This window comes from Chiloscyllium plagiosum, unplaced genomic scaffold (genome assembly GCF_037043375.1).
Source record: "Chiloscyllium plagiosum isolate Xiang-an unplaced genomic scaffold, Cpla_swu_hap1 HiC_scaffold_4, whole genome shotgun sequence".
NCBI lineage: Eukaryota > Metazoa > Chordata > Chondrichthyes > Orectolobiformes > Hemiscylliidae > Chiloscyllium > Chiloscyllium plagiosum.
Window position 1 is genome coordinate 129,057,656 of NW_028270142.1, and position 15,838 is coordinate 129,073,493.

At 41.0% G+C, this 15,838-nt stretch overlaps 1 protein-coding gene across 2 annotated transcripts in view; it reads right to left on the reverse strand.

Annotated features, from left to right (window-relative positions):
* Positions 1–904: 904 nt before the first annotated feature.
* The window catches only part of lama1 (laminin, alpha 1), a 305,305-nt gene continuing 290,371 nt past the window's right edge, over positions 905–15,838 (reverse strand). For both annotated transcript variants that reach the window (XM_087986673.1, XM_087986674.1), the window contains 3 exons: positions 13,475–13,608; positions 4,850–5,072; positions 905–1,396 (listed from right to left, as the gene is read on the reverse strand). In XM_087986673.1, coding sequence (XP_087842799.1) covers positions 1,236–1,396; positions 4,850–5,072; positions 13,475–13,608 — 518 coding nt within the window. In that variant the 3' untranslated portion in view covers positions 905–1,235. The remainder of the gene's footprint in view (positions 1,397–4,849; positions 5,073–13,474; positions 13,609–15,838) is intronic.

Below are 15,838 nucleotides of genomic sequence, written 5' to 3' on the forward strand. Positions count from 1 at the left end.
ATAGCCAGAGTCCACTTGCCAACCCATCAGCACCTTCCTGCCCTACAATAACATGGAAAAGCAGCACTTGCACTGTTATTCTTGCAAATTGTCCTGAACAGTGAAAGCCCAAAAAAAGTTGCCAAAATGTGTGTTTTTGTTCAGTGAAACTGTCAAATAATTATTTGACTAATTGGTAATTAACTTGGAATATTCATATATTTGCCTGATTTGTACATGTGGTAAATGGCATTACATCAATTTCTTATCAATATATAGCTGCACCGTGCTGGTTCATTCACACTGAAATAGACATGACACAAATATGTGTGCTATTCAGTCCATGTGTTCTGTGCTAGTCACTAGGTATCTGTGACCTTCTGAACTTGTGACCAAATTCCAGTTTAAGAAAGTCTGAACTTCTACTTGTAGCTTTTACCTTTCGGAAGATGGAAGGCAAAGATAACTACTTAAACATAATATTAACACAGATCTGCAGTCAGTTCTGCTATAATGCAGTTCTTGTACAATCTTGTGTTATAAGAAAATTGCGTAATAGCAGCAAACTAATGGGGCCAGAATCACGTTATAACTAATACACACTTGAAAAGTTTATGCTTTAGAAACAGTGTCCCCAAACCTTCAATTGTGTTATAGCAAATTCGCATTAATGAAACACACGTTATAGCAGAACGATCTGTACCTTCTTTTGACTCGATGGATTAATTCAGTCATTCACATCTTGAACGATCTCATAACAGGCATTAAGGACTTATTGTCATGTCAGCATTGTTTCATGGAAAAGCATTAGAATTAAGCAGTCGGTTTTGAAGAAAATGTGGTTAGCAACAAGGAGAACAATGTCCTTAAAGTTTTTGTAATTTGTGCAATTACATAGTAACTCAAAAGCTGCACGGTGTTTCAAATCATGTTTACACTTTATTTGCAAAATGATAACATATTCAAAACAAACACAGATTAACATTTCAGGAAATACTGTCGGGGGAAAAAAACAATTGTAAACATTAAAAAAAATTAAAATATTCCATCCTGATGTTGTTAATGGTTTTGTTTATGGATGTACTTGTTGCATAGTACAAAACGCTTTTAGTTAAGCATCTGTCAGAAACAAGTGATATATCGTCTTAAAATGCATTTTTATCCTGAGTAAAGAAGGGCAATTAATACAATTGTGAAAGGAGTTTGGAGCAGTCGTTTTGATGAAATTCTCTCGGCTGGGAGGACATTCCTGAAGTCTACTGTTCGATGCCGGGGCAAGAATGAGGAAAGACGCCTCGGAGGTCAAAGGCTTTGCTGAAATCAAAGGCCTGGATCTGTTGGTTTTTTGTCAGCTTGAGGTTCCTTATGCAGCCCTGGAATGGCTCTTGAAGGGTCAGGCAATTTTGTTTCACATTAGCTGTGTGAAAGGACAAATATGCATCTATCAACATGAGTTAACTGAAATACTCACAATACATTCAATGGGTGGCAAATTCTAACTTGAGAATCAGGTAAAATTCAACTGTAAGTAATTAAAGTTTAAAAATAAACTCAATACTTGAATAATGATTGACCTTGCATTTTGTATATTGATTAATCTAGATCTGGAAAAGGGGCTGGCTAGCTCAGTTGGCTAGATGGTTAGTTTGTGAATGCGATTCGTGCACCAAAGAAACTTTGAGACCCATTCCCCGTGAGTATAGTTTACTGAACAGGCATACCAGAGCACAGGTAGGCCACTGAGCCCATCAAATCTGCTCTGCAATTCAATGAGGTTATGGCTCACATGCTAAATCCTCAACTTCACTTCCCTGCTGCTTTCCCTTAACACATGATTCCCTTGAGGATTAAAAATTCTATCTAGCTCAGCCTTGAATATAAATAATGACTCGAGATCAGATCTAAATCAGAAGGTTGCGAGTTCATATCATGTGATGACTGTAGTTCAATTCCCTGGATTTTACATCAGGACAGAGTTTTAAGGGCAGATGGTGGTTAGCACTGCTGCCTCACAGTACCAGGGACCCAGTTCAATTCACGCGGCGGGTGACTGTCTGTGTAGAGTTGACACATTCTTCCCGTGTCCTCTGGGTGTTCCAGTTTCTTCCCACAGTCCAAAGATGTGCAGGTGAGGTGGATTGGTCATGCTAAAATCCCCATGCAGGGGCATAGGAATTGGTTGTGGGGGAGGAGGGGTTTTGGGAGGGTATAAGTGGGACGGTCTTCAGAGGGTAGGTGCTGATTCGATAGGCTGAATGGCCTCTGTGTAGGTATGCCATGATTCTATGACCCAGTCTCTGCAGCAAAGAAAATTATAGATTTACCACCCTCTGAGAGAAGGAATTCTGTGTAACCTCTACCTAAAATTGGTAACCCTTTATTCTGCCCTCAGGTCCTAGACTCTCCCACGAGGGAAACAGCCATTCTGCATTTACCCTGTCGGGTCCCCTAAGAGTTCTTTCTGTTTCAATAAGATTGTCTCTCATTCATTTAAACTCCAATTAGTACAGGCCCAACCTACTCTGCTTCTCTTCATAGCAAATCCCTCCATACCTGGCATCAGCCTAGAGAACCTTCTCTAGAGTGCCTCCAATGTCAGTACATCTTTCCTTAGATATGGGGACCAAACCTGTTCACAGTATTCCAGCTGTGGTCTGACTAATGGCATGTATAGGTCGTTCTGCTATAATGCACATTTCGTTAACACGAATTGGCTATAACTCCACTGACAAATTGTGGGCGCTATTTGGATAATGCAAACTTTCTACTGAAGGGGTATAGTGATTTTCAGTAGCGCTCTTGTACAGTGCGATTCTCTATAGCGCAGGGTTGCAGAGGAACGTAACTATCACATCGTAGCAGAATGACCTGTATAGGTGTATCAAGACTTCCTTACTTGTATATTCCATTCTCCTGGAAATAAAGACCAACACTCCATTTGCCTTCCCTATTACCTGCTAAACAGTGTATGTTAATGAGATAATGATGTCTAAGGTAATGTAGCATTGACATCAGCAGTCACATGCTATTAGGCAGTACAGACTTGATGGGCTGAAGGGCCTCTCTCTACTCCATAATACTATAAGATTCACAGTACAGGCCAACCATTCTGGAAAGCTGAAAGAAAAAGATCAATATTCGATTTATTAGTAAGGGTTTGGGGGAATTTCAGAGAGTCAGACAACAGGCACTCTGTGGTAAGGCAAAAAAACAGATACAGTGCACAGCATGATCTGAGGAACAACCTCTCAGTTGGACAGGACTCATTCCCAACACTCAACTCTCAAGGTTGGCTGAATCCACGATAATAAATCAATCAGAAGTTGTTTCTGTGGAGTCCATCAATCAACACTGTCACCTGAAACTACCGAGATCGGGCCTGGTTGTCTGCTATTGTTCTGTCATTAATTCCCAAGAGCCTGATTTAGGTAGAGAATTTCAGAGCATCAGAAATAGGTGCTGACTCTGCTCACACAGTAGGACAAGTGTCTCAATTGACTTCGAGCTCGGAATGTGTGCATCAACCAGAGGGGCTGCTGCTGATTATTACTGAGTGATGGATAAAATGCATTCCCAGACACTGGGTGAAGATTGAAGTCTTACTGGCCTATACTTCCAATCAACATTTGAAGAGCCTGTCATAATTTACTGCTTATATTCCACACAGGAGTGATGTATTATCTTGTTGCTACAGCACTGTCTCTTAGATATGAGGGGGGAGAGAGAAACCTAGATAAGAAATTAACCAGGTTTTTATACCTTAGACAAAAGCCAAGAAAATATCAGTTTTGATTTGCTAACTAAATATATTTTTTGCAGATGAATTAAATTTAGTTGGAAGCACAATCAAATCAAGATTTACACTTTAAGGCTGCAGTTGGATTAATGATGACTAACTGCTAAGTGACCATATAAAACCTTTGAGTTGATACAATGGAGTGGAAGGGGTTAAAAAGGAAAGAGTAATAAAATTGCTATTCATAATTTGCTTCTTTTGCCAATTTCTGTCCCGACCTCTAGAGACTTCTATCAAATCTCCTTGAAACCTTCTTTTCTCCACGAGTTGTCTTCAATCCACCTTCATAGCTGAAGTTCTTCATTCTTGGAAACATTTTCATGGATCTTTTCTGAATTCTCTCTAATACCTTTAATATTTACTTTGGAGTGCAACCCTGGAAAACCCAGACAAGGTGAAGTGGTGGTGCCATGGTGCTATGGATCAGCCAAAGATGTGGAAAGCATCTGCTTACTTTTGCATCATTCTGTTGTGAAGCCTACTCCCATTGAGGCTCCAGCCAACTGGAACTGCCTCCAATCTCACCAGAAACGCAAATGACAATGCAATGGGCTTTACTTATCTCCTACCCTTTTGCTCTAGTGCCCCATAAACAGAGTGCAGTCAACACAAAACTTTGATACACCACATTGGGAATCAGACTCAATTAATTTTAGTTTAGTCTGTCGTGGTGTATACCGCTCCAAAAGCTAAATGTGCATCTTATTTATTACATTGGATTGTGATCTGTCTCTAGCTCTTCAATTTGCAGTTTCATTCCTAATATTTTTCTGATGTTGACATTGATGATGCAAAGTAAAGTCCAAAGATGTGCAGGTTAGGTGAATTGGTCATACTCAATTGTCCATAGAGTTAGGTGCAGTAGTCAAGGGTAATATGGGGAATGGGTCTGGGTGGGTTACTCTTCAGAGGGTCAGTGTGGACTATTTGGGCCGAAGGGCCTGTTTCTGCACTGTAGGAAATTTAATCTAAAACAGCAGAAAACAGAATTAGACAGCGTGAAGGGATAATGTGCCAATTTTAAGTTCTATTCTGCTATTGACGCAGAAGTTAAACTCTAATAACAATACATACCAGGATAGCCTCCTACATAAATTGGATCATTAGTGTCTGCTGAGGTTGACTGAATATGAGGATTGTCAGCTTGCACAGTAACTCCATCCACAGTCAGTGTAATACGATGCTTGCTCTTATTGGCTCGAAGTTTATGCCACTTCCCATTGCACAGCTGGTTTGAATCCTTGGGTTCATATCTGGCTGTAATTCTTCCAGCTCCATTATTTACATGGAACAGAACCTGAAAGAAAAGTAGCTTTATCATTAAAAGAATACTCTATACCAAATACTAACAAGCAAGGATGGACGAAACTGCCTTCTTCCAAATGTACCTGATATAACCAAGGCAGCACAACATTAGTAACACACTTCATCCAGCAAAATGCTACCCATGTTTCTCAACAGGGTAAACCCTTAGTTTCCAATGGGACACAAAAGCATGGAATTACAGAATTGTGACAGTGCAGGAAACCATTTGGCCCGTCATGTTTATGCCAGCTCTCTGAATGATCAATTCACTCACTGCTGGACACCACTTTCTGTCCATGTGACCCAAACGTTCTTCTTTTACAGAGAGCATTCGAAGTCCCATCTGAATGATTCAAATGAAGCTGCCTCTACCATCCTGTCAGGCAGGGCAGCTTTCTCTCATAAAAACCAAAAGAACTAGAGACACTGTAAATCACTCGACCCGAAACATTAACTCTGATTTCTCTCCACAGATGACCTGCTGAGCTTCTCCAGCTATTTCAGATTCTGTTTCAGCTTTCTCTCATGTTGCTTTTGCCTATTTTGCCCACTTACTTTGACTTCCTCCTCCCGACTCTTGCATGAGTGGAAACAATTCCTCCATAATACTCTGTCCCGACCACTGATGGTTTTAGAGACTTCAATTAAGTCTCCTTACAACCTTATTTTCTCCAAGATTGTCTCCAATTTATCTTCATAGTTGAAGATTTTTTTTATTCTTGGAAACACTTTCATGAGTCTTTTCTGAATTCTCTCTAAAGCTTTTAAAATTCTTTCTAAACGACGGTACCCAAAACTGGACACATTACTCCAGTTTAGGTAAAACTGTCTTATACAATTTCAACATAGTTTCTTTGTGTGATAAATGTGTATAACATTTTATTCAAATTTGGATGTTTAAAATACTGGCAGATGGACTTTGGTTGCAGATCTATGAAGGTAACTGTTTTCTTTCAAGAGGTCAAAGTAATTTGGAACAAGGGGCTGATTACCCTTAAGTAGAGGCGTGACAAAATGCTAAACATGCTGACTCTGAGGGAGTTCTTAAACCCGTGGATGTGTTGCAATAATCTCAGCTGTTAACCCCCAAGTTTTTTTTAATTGATTCACTGGGTGCACTATTTATTGTCCATTCCTAGTTGCCCTTGAGAAGGTGTTGGGGAGCTGCTTTCTTGAACCACTGAAGCCCATTTGGTGTAGGGAGACTCACAATGCCCTTAGAGGAGGGAATTCCAGGAGTTTGACCCAGGTGTCAGTGAAGGAACGGTGATACTGTTCCAAGTCAGGATGGGGAGTGGCTTGGAGAGAAACTTGCAATTGGTGGTTTTTTCAGTGTATCTGCTGCCCTTGTCCTTCTAGCTGATAGTGACCATGGGTTCGGAAGCTGCTGCCTAAGGAACCTTGGTGAATTTCTGCAGTACATGTTGCAGATGGTACATACTGCTGAGTGTTGGTGGTGGAGGGAGTGAATGTTTGTGGATGTGGAGCCAAACAAGCGGGCTGCTTTGTCCTGGATGGTGTCGAGCTTCTCTAGTGTTGTTGGAAGTGCACCCATCCAGGCAAGTGGAGAATATCCCATCAGACTCCTGACTTGTGCCTTGTAGATGTTGGACAGGCTTTGGGGAGTCAGGAGGTGAGTTACTCCCTGTAGGATTCCCTAGCCTCTAACTACTCTTGGAGCCCAAAGTATTTGTAAAGCTAATCCAGTTCAGTTTCTGGTCAATGTTAATCCTCGGGATATTGATCGTGGGGCAGTCAGTCAGTGATGGTAATGCCATTGGATGTCAAAGAGCAATAGCCAGATTCTCCTGGAAAGTCTTTTGGATTTTCCACACGGCACAGGATGTGTAGTTTAGAAGTTGAAGCAACTCTTCCATTAATTATTTTATTATTTAACTATGCCACTATAACCTTAACCGTAACCATATAATAAACTCTACCAATACTAACAATCTTTAATGCTATTAGTAAACCCTACCAATACTGATAAATCCTGCTAATATCTAACACGTCTTGCTGGCAATTATATCGCCAGTACCAGCTTAACCTACTGCCCCATTTATTGAGGGAAACAGAAACTTAGTGATTAATTACTCACCTCAATGTTTCTAGGCTTTGGCTCTCACGTCCTGTTCTCTGGCTTCCTCTCTTTGACCACTACTTTTTATGGAATGTCTACTCTATCACTGCAGCAAATTCCCCCGCTCATCACATTCCCAAGCTTGTATTCAGTATCAAAATGTGCTGTGGTGAGTTGCTCTCTTCATCCAAAATGGAGGGATTAGCAATCAATGAATGAACCAAAGTTGCTTACATTTATCTCCAGAAACTGGCGAGAAAGCAAACCTTGTTGAAGTTTGGAGCATATCACCCCTCTGTAATCACACACTCCAACAGGAATGCCTTTGGGTAGATGGTGTTGGTGAGGGGGAAGCAATGTAGGAGTCACCCCAATCACAACACATCACATTTACTTCTGAAATGTTGATTTCTCTTTTAACAGAATAAAGGAGGAAAGAAAGAGTTAAGTAAAGGAAATAAGATGAATTTAATTCTTTGGGAAAAAGCCTGTGTAACTGAACTGAATTTTTAAATACTTCCACATGGTTAAACATTAGACTAGGCACATAATATGGAAAGAAATCAAAATGTCTGTGTAGACATTAAATACATGTTTTTGATAAACAAAACACAGTCTTAAATAGGGATTAAAAGGACAATGTTTACATTATATCTAGGCTGAGTATGATATTATTTAAAACAGATTAAGACTTGGCACTAAAGAAGCAGCAAAATGGGAAAATATCCCACAAAGGTCAAGTGCTAGTTGGAAAGCAACTTTTCAATCCTCAAAAGGTCATTTTCCATGATTTCCAATTCCACAATTTCTTTTGAGCTCCCAATGTACTTCCATGAGGGACATGACAGAGGTATTCTCTGTACTGAACATCTGGCCAGAAGCATATACAGTCATTGGGTCATACCGCAAGGAAACACACCCTTTGGTCCTACTTGTCCATGCCAACCAAGTTTCCCAAACTAATCCAGTCCCACTTGTCTGAGTTTGGCCCATATCCCTCTTAAACTTTCTTATTCATGTACCTATCAAATGTCTTTTGATCTCTTGTTTCTGCTCCAAAGTCACCTCCATGATTATAGCTCACATTTCAAGGCCTTTAAAAGTCACCCTTTATTACAAAAGGAGGGGCCTAACCAGCATAGTAAACACCAAAGTATAAACGCAAAATCATACAATAGATATACGTTAAATAAATAATATACCCAGATTCTATTTTATTTTGATAAGCCTATATTGTGAGGGTAGATTTTCACTTGGAAACTTGGTAGCTTGGAAGGCTAAACAAAATGACCTGTCTTCCGAATGTACATTACAGGTCATGGTCACTGTCTCTCTAATCTACAACTGATCCTGGTCTCAAGCGGTCAGGAATCTTCAGTCTACACATAAGCTCAATACACCGTGATAATCCAGTGGGAAAGAATTAGATTCCAGACTGCTGGAACCAGTGTAAAACTGGTGACCCCTGTCCCCTCCTTCCCAAATTCTCTTGCCTCCTCTGAGATGGAGAGGTTGGGTTGAAAGAGGCTTATTATTTGCATTGAGAATTGAGCCAATCTCTCCCACCTGAAACAATGGGAAACCACAACGGTCAAAACAAGCTTCACCTGGAGCTGGGAATTACCAAGATGTGTGGTCAGCCTTTTCATTGAAGGAAGCTACAGAATGAGAAGAGCCATCAATATTCTAGTATCCCAACTCAGAAACTCACCTTCTCACTACCTCGATGTATCACCTTTATGTAACAAAAGAGGCATTTAAATTGGAATGGTGGCAGGAGTTTGGGCAGATGTCCCAATAACAATTGATCTCTAGTTAGTTAAACTATAGGTTCTTTGAAGGACAATTTTCTGAGAGTTACCTGCTTCCCATGACTAAAAGCAATCAACTATGGTTTCAAGGTTATCATTAGATCTTAATTCCATATTCAGTCACGATAGGATTTGAACCCAGCACCCCAGGGCATTACCTCGGTTCCTGGACAGGCAAGTGTATAGCTTGCTTCTTAAATAGCAAAACATTTACAAATGTGCACTTATGTTTGCAGTGAAGTATCTATCAACTGTGTTACTGCATAAGTGTTTGTTTTTGTTCCCCTCCTACCAGGTGTCTGATGAATGGCAACTCTGGGCTGCCAGCACTAAAATGGCTGACACTGGGAATCCTGGAAAGTCCCGGCAGTGCCAAGTGCTTCTGCTATTACTGAGCGGAGGATAGTGTGTGTGAGGCATGGTAGATAGTTAATGAGGTGAACTGTGGAAAACACCATGAGGAAATATTCTCAGGTCCATTGAGAGAAACGCCTCCATGAAACTCACCAAAATCCATACTTAGCCGTTTTCAATCCAGTGAGTATGACAGTCCGTGGATTTCGAGTTTTATTAAATCCAGAAGTAATTGAAGGTGTGAACAGGGAATAGATTTTGGATGTATAAAAATAAGCTATCAATGTATGCAAAAATGGCTTTAGAATATGGAGAGAATATTGCATTGCAATTCTGCATGTCCTTTTATGGACAAAAAATTTAAATTTAGCACGTGAGACGTATGTTCACAAATATAATTTGGAGGAGTTTTGGTCGAACTTAAAAACCCCTATAATATTCTACACAATGTCCCTCTGGGAAACACTGTCCAAAGCTCTTTCACTGGGGATCCAGTGACGGTAATGCTGAGGGTCATAGGGAGGAGATCATCACCTGGCAATTGTGTGACATGAATGTTACTTGTCATTTATCAACCCAAGAATGAAAATCAGGAACATCCCGTTGCATAAGGGCATGAATTGCTCCAAATTGTGCCATTTGCTGCTAACAGCCCCACTCTGATGGAGAGGTTACTGAGGGATGAATAGTTGGCCCGAACACCAATCCCTGTCTCACGTGCTGAAGATGTGAACATTGACCCTCAACAGAAAGAACTCACCTTTAGAGACATACAGTCATACAACAAGGAAATGGATGCTTTGGTCCAACCCGTCCATGCCGACCAGACAACCCAATCTGATCTCGCCCCATTTGCCAGCAGTTGGCCATATTCCTCTAAACCCTTCCTATTCATGTATGTATCCAGATGCTTTTTAAATGTTGTAATTGTACCCGCCCCCGCCACTTCATCTGGTAGCTCGATCCATACACGCACTACCTGCTGCACAAAAACGTTGCCCCTCATGTCCTTTCTAAATCTTACCCCTCTCACCTTAAACCTATGCCCTCCTGTTTTGGACTCCCTCACCCTGGGATAAAGACCATGGCTCTTCACTCTATACATACAGCACATGATTTTATAAACCTCTATAAAGATCACCCCTCAGCCTCCAACAATCCAGGAGAAAAAGCCCCAGCCTATTCAGCCTCTTGCTATAACTCATACCTTGCAGTCCTGGCAAGATCCTCGTAAGTCTCTTCTGTACCTTCTCAAGTCTAACAACATCCTTCCTATAGAAGGGCGACCAGGATTGTACACAGTATTCGAAAAGTGGCCTCACCAACGTCCCGTACAGTTGTAAAATGACATTGCAACTCCTATACTCAATGTTCTGATCAATGAAGGCAAGCGTGCCAAATGGCTTCTTCACCACCCTGTCTACCTGTGACTCCACTTTCAAAGAACTATGCTGGACCCCTAGGTCTCTTTGTATGGCAACAATCCCCAGGGTCCCATCATTAACTGCATAAGTCCTGCCCTGGTTTGCCTGGACAAAATGTAACACCTCACATTTATCTAAATTAAACTACATCTGCTACTCCTCGGCCCATTGGTGTATCTGACCAAGGTCCCATTGTACTCGGAGATAATCGCCTTTACTGTCCTCTATACTACCTACTTTGGTGCCATCTACAAACTGAATCTGTCAAAGACCCAGTAACAATTCCAGGGATGTTGTAGAAGAAGCACAACACGGTTCGAGGTGGTAAATCAGAAACAGAAACACAGACCGCTGGAAAAAACCAAACAGGTCTGGCAGCATCGAGGGAGAGAAATCAGAGTTAACGTTTCGAGTCCAGTGACCCTTCTTCAGAACCTGCTGCCAGACCTGCTGAGTTTCTCCAGCAATTTCTGTCCTTGTCTCCGTTTCCTATTTCCAGCATCCCCAGTTCTTTCAGTTTTATGTTGGTAAAGTTTTGTGTGTGTAAGAATTGCAGAAAACACATGAAGACTGATGAGTCTCCCTCAGGAAAACCAAAGGAACAAATCTTCCAGATGGTACAAGATAATTGCACACAAATATCATAAGACAGTTTCCAATTGAATTTCTTTCTTTACGTAATGTATGTGTTATTGTTTAGCCTTAATGAGAGCTTTAATTCAAGTTCAGTGCTTCCAGACTCAATTCAGTTTACTGCATATACACTAAAGGAATTAAGTTTATTTCAGAAACTATAAGCAATTCAATAAATTTCACTCTCCAAACAGTAATATTAATCAATCTGACATAATACTGTAATTGAAATTGATGCAGCTTTGACACGTTCTCTTTAAAACTTTCTCTCAACTCCAAATAATCTACTTTATTATAATTACGATTTAAGATTCCAAGATGTTTAACCTTAACGTCTGCATTGCATCCAATGCTGTTGATTGTGCCGAAAGTTATGTTAGATGAAAGAAGCTTTTCCCAAATGAAACTGATCAAACTACTAAAAGAATCAGAACCATACAGCAATGGAAACAGACCCTTCGGTCCAAATATTCCACACTGACCATGTTCCCAAACTAAACTTGTCCCACCTGCCTGTGTTTCGCACATATCCCTCTACACCTTTCCCATTCATGTACTTATTCAAAAGTCTTTCAAACATTGTAACTTTACCTGCATCCACCACTTCCTGTAGCAGTTCATCGTACACACTAATTATACTGTGTAAAAAAAGTTGCCTGTTGTGTCCTTTCGAAATCTTTCTTCTCTCACCTTAAAAAATAAGGACCTTAGTTTTGAATCTTTGCTATTCAGAGTTAAAAATCACACAACACCAGGTTACAGTCCAACAGGTTTATTTGGAATCACTAGCTTTCAGAGCACTGCTCCTTCATCGGGTCGCTGTGGAGCAGGATTATAACACACAGAATTTAGAACATAGAACATAGAACAATACAGCACAGAACAGGCCCTTCGGCCCACGATGTTGTGCCGAACATTTGTCCTAGCAATCCAGCAGGATTTATAGCAAAAGATTGCAGTGTCATGCAAGTAAAATGATATATTTAACAGCAATCTAGGTTTGTTAAATATATTGTTTTACTTCCATGAGACTGTAATCTCTTGCTATAAATTCTGTGTTTTATGGTCAGGCTTCACAACCACCTGATGAAGGAGCAGCGTTCCGCAAGCTGGTGTTTCCAATTAAACCTGCTGGACTATAACCTGGTGTCGTGTGATTTTTAACTTTGTCCACCTCAGTCCAACACCGGCATCTCCAAGTCTTTGCTATTCACCTTATCCATGCCTCTCATGATTCTATAAACCTCTATATGTTAACCCATCAACCTCCTCCACTCCAATAGAAGTCCCAGCTTATTTTTATAACTCAAACCCTCCATTCCCAGCAACATCCTGATAAATCTTTTCTGAATCTTTCTTTGCATTAGCTATGACTTGAACCAGTGGAGAGTTTTCTCTCTGATCTACGTATAACTTCAGTTGTAGTAGATTTCTTCTCTGTTGGCAAACGCTGTCCAAAGTTTCTTATTTTCCATCTGACACCATTCCCTTTGAGCAGTGTCCTCTGGCTCTCGAAGCCTTGCTTGAGAAAAGGATTTAATTTTGTAATCTTGAAAATTTTCTGAAGACCTTTACCAAATGCACCCTAGTCACCCCTTTAGCATGAAAGTCCTAGGCTAGGTAATCACTTCTTTTAACCCCTACATACACCACTTCGAATTTCAGGAGGCAGACTCATAGCCAACCTCTAGACTCTCTCTCTAATGATTGCTCCGTAATGTCATCGATTGGCTGCCATTCTGGGAGCTTCCCAATTTATCAATGAATTTAAGACATGACCATTGGTTAATAAGGCCACTAACAGACACTGGAAATATAGTTTGATTTGATGGTAGATGCTTCTTCATTTTGGTGGACATAATTGTAATTAATACTGGCTGTATTTGTACAGCCGTCTGCTAGTTTATTATGTATGGAAGTCCTACATGAGCACAAGAAACATTTAGCCACGGATCCAGCAGGTTTTAGTGCCAAACATTTCCAATTTGCCATTTGACTATCTGAATGTAATAGCCACAGGTCTCAGTTGCCTACATGGTTTACACAGCCTATTGGATTAAACAAGATCAGGAAAGCATGTATTCCCTCTCACCTTGCCATTTACAATCTCCAGTCCAATTGCATCCACCTTAGCACTGCTGATGCCAAGCAGTACCGCGTTTCGGGTCGTACTGCGGAACTCAAATGTAACAATTACATCTGACCTCACTTTGTAACCTTCTTTCACTGCAAGTAAAACAGAAAAAAACAGGTTTCATTCACATTCAGGCTCTTCAACGGAGAGATTTTATCCTGCAACAAGAAGAAAGTTTTTAGTAAGAAATGTTCTCATTTTCACACAAACAGTCCAATTTTGTGTCTAACAACGGGCAGTCGCCCAGATGAAAGGATATTCTACAGATCCTACTCAGACTGAATTGCTCTGAAGAGAGCCAGCATGAGTCCAGTGGGCCAAATGGCCTCCCTGTGTGCAGTGATGACTCTATAAACCCCTTGGAGCAGGCAGTTGCTGGAGCATCAGGTACGGTGAGGCAGTTGATCCTGGATGGGTACTTGAGGGGAATGAGTTTGCTGGGCTACCCAGGAAAACAGCGAGGGACTGACTGAATTACTGTACAAAGTGCTCTTGGGAACATAGGACAGGGGGTAGGCTGTTTGGCCCTTCGACTGTGCTCCACAATTCAATAAGATCATGACTGATCTGGGTGTGGGCTCAGCTCCATTGTCCTGTCTGCTCCTTATAACCCTGGACTCCCCCGTCTGTCGTAAATGAAACAAATTTAAAGATTCAGCCTCCAATATTTACTGGGGAAGAGAATTTCATGGACAAAAGAACTTGCAACAGAATAAATTCATTCTCTTCTGCATCTTAATTATCCTTATTAATCTTACTCTTAAACTGCATCCCCTATTTCTATTTCCCACAAAAGGAAACATTCTCCACCTTCACCAGTCTCCTCAAAACCTTTACATATTTCAATAAGATCACCTCATCAGTTTCTCAACTCCAATGGGTAAAGGATTAACTTGTTCACCCTTTGTTCATAAGATGAGCCTTTTCTCCCAGGAATGAATTCAGTGAAGTTTTCCTAATTATTTCCTCTGTCAAGCCATACACAGAAACTCCAGATGTGGTCTCACCAACATCCTATACAGTGCAATAAAACATTCCATCCCCATTGCCATAAACAGCAACATTGCATTTGCCTTCCTAATCATTTGTTATAACTCCATACGAATATTTTGTGATTCATGTGCCAGGATCCCATAGCTCCCCCCGCCCCCTTCAGAGTATGGAAACTCCCCCCAGTTGAATAGTATACTTCTCTTCTACTCTTCCTGCCAAAGTGGACAAATCCACATTTTCCCACATCACAGTCTATCTGCCAAACATTTTGCCATTTGTTTAATATTTGTATACACTGTACTTTCTCTCAAAAACTTTGTTTCTTACCCAACATGGTGCCCAGAAAACCCAGCCGTCGAGATGCTCACGTAGCACTTAACGTGTTGATCCAGTTGAGTTTCTGGTCAATGGTCTTGGATCCAGTGATGGTGCTGAATGTCATAGGGAGGAGATCAGCCTCTCTCTTGTTGGAGGTGATCATCACTTGACACAGCTTAAAAATACGGGGTAGACCATTTAGGACAGAGGTGAGGAGAAACTTCTTCACCCAGAGAGTGGTGGCTTGTGGAATGCTCTGCCCCAGAGGGCAGTGGAGGCCCAGTCTCTGGATTCATTTAATGCTGTAACCTTGTCATTTATCAGCCCAAGAATGGAAATCTGGAACATCTTGTTGCAAAATGGCATGAATTGCTCCATAGTCTGAGGAATAATGAACATTGTGCCATTTGCTGCTAACAGCCCCACTCTGATGGAGAGGTTACTGAGGGATGAATAGTTGGCCTTAACACTGAGCCCAATGTCATGTGCTGAAGCTGTGAATGTTGACTTTCAACAGAAACACTCATCTTTCTTTTCATTAGCCATGACTTCAGCTAATGGAGAATTTACTCTCTGATCCACATTGAGTTCAATTGTAGTAGAGTTGGAATGTTTTGAGGATGTAACTCTGAAGATGGACGAGGGAGATCCAGTGGATGTAGTGTACCTGGACTTTCAGAAAGCTTTTGATAAAGTCCCACATAGGAGGTTAGTGAGCAAAATTAGGGCGCATGGTATTGGGGGCAAAGTACTAACTTGGATTGAAAGTTGGTTGGCTGATAGGAAACAGAGTAGTGATAAACGGCTCCATTTTGGAATGGCAGACAGTGACCAGTGGGGTACCGCAGGGATCAGTACTAGGACTGCAGCTTTTTACAATATATGTTAATGATATAGAAGATGGTATTAGCAATAACATTAGCAAATTTGCTGATGATACTAAGCTGGGTGGCAGGGTGAAATGTGATGAGGATGTTAGGAGACTACAGGGTGACCTGGACAAGTTAGGTG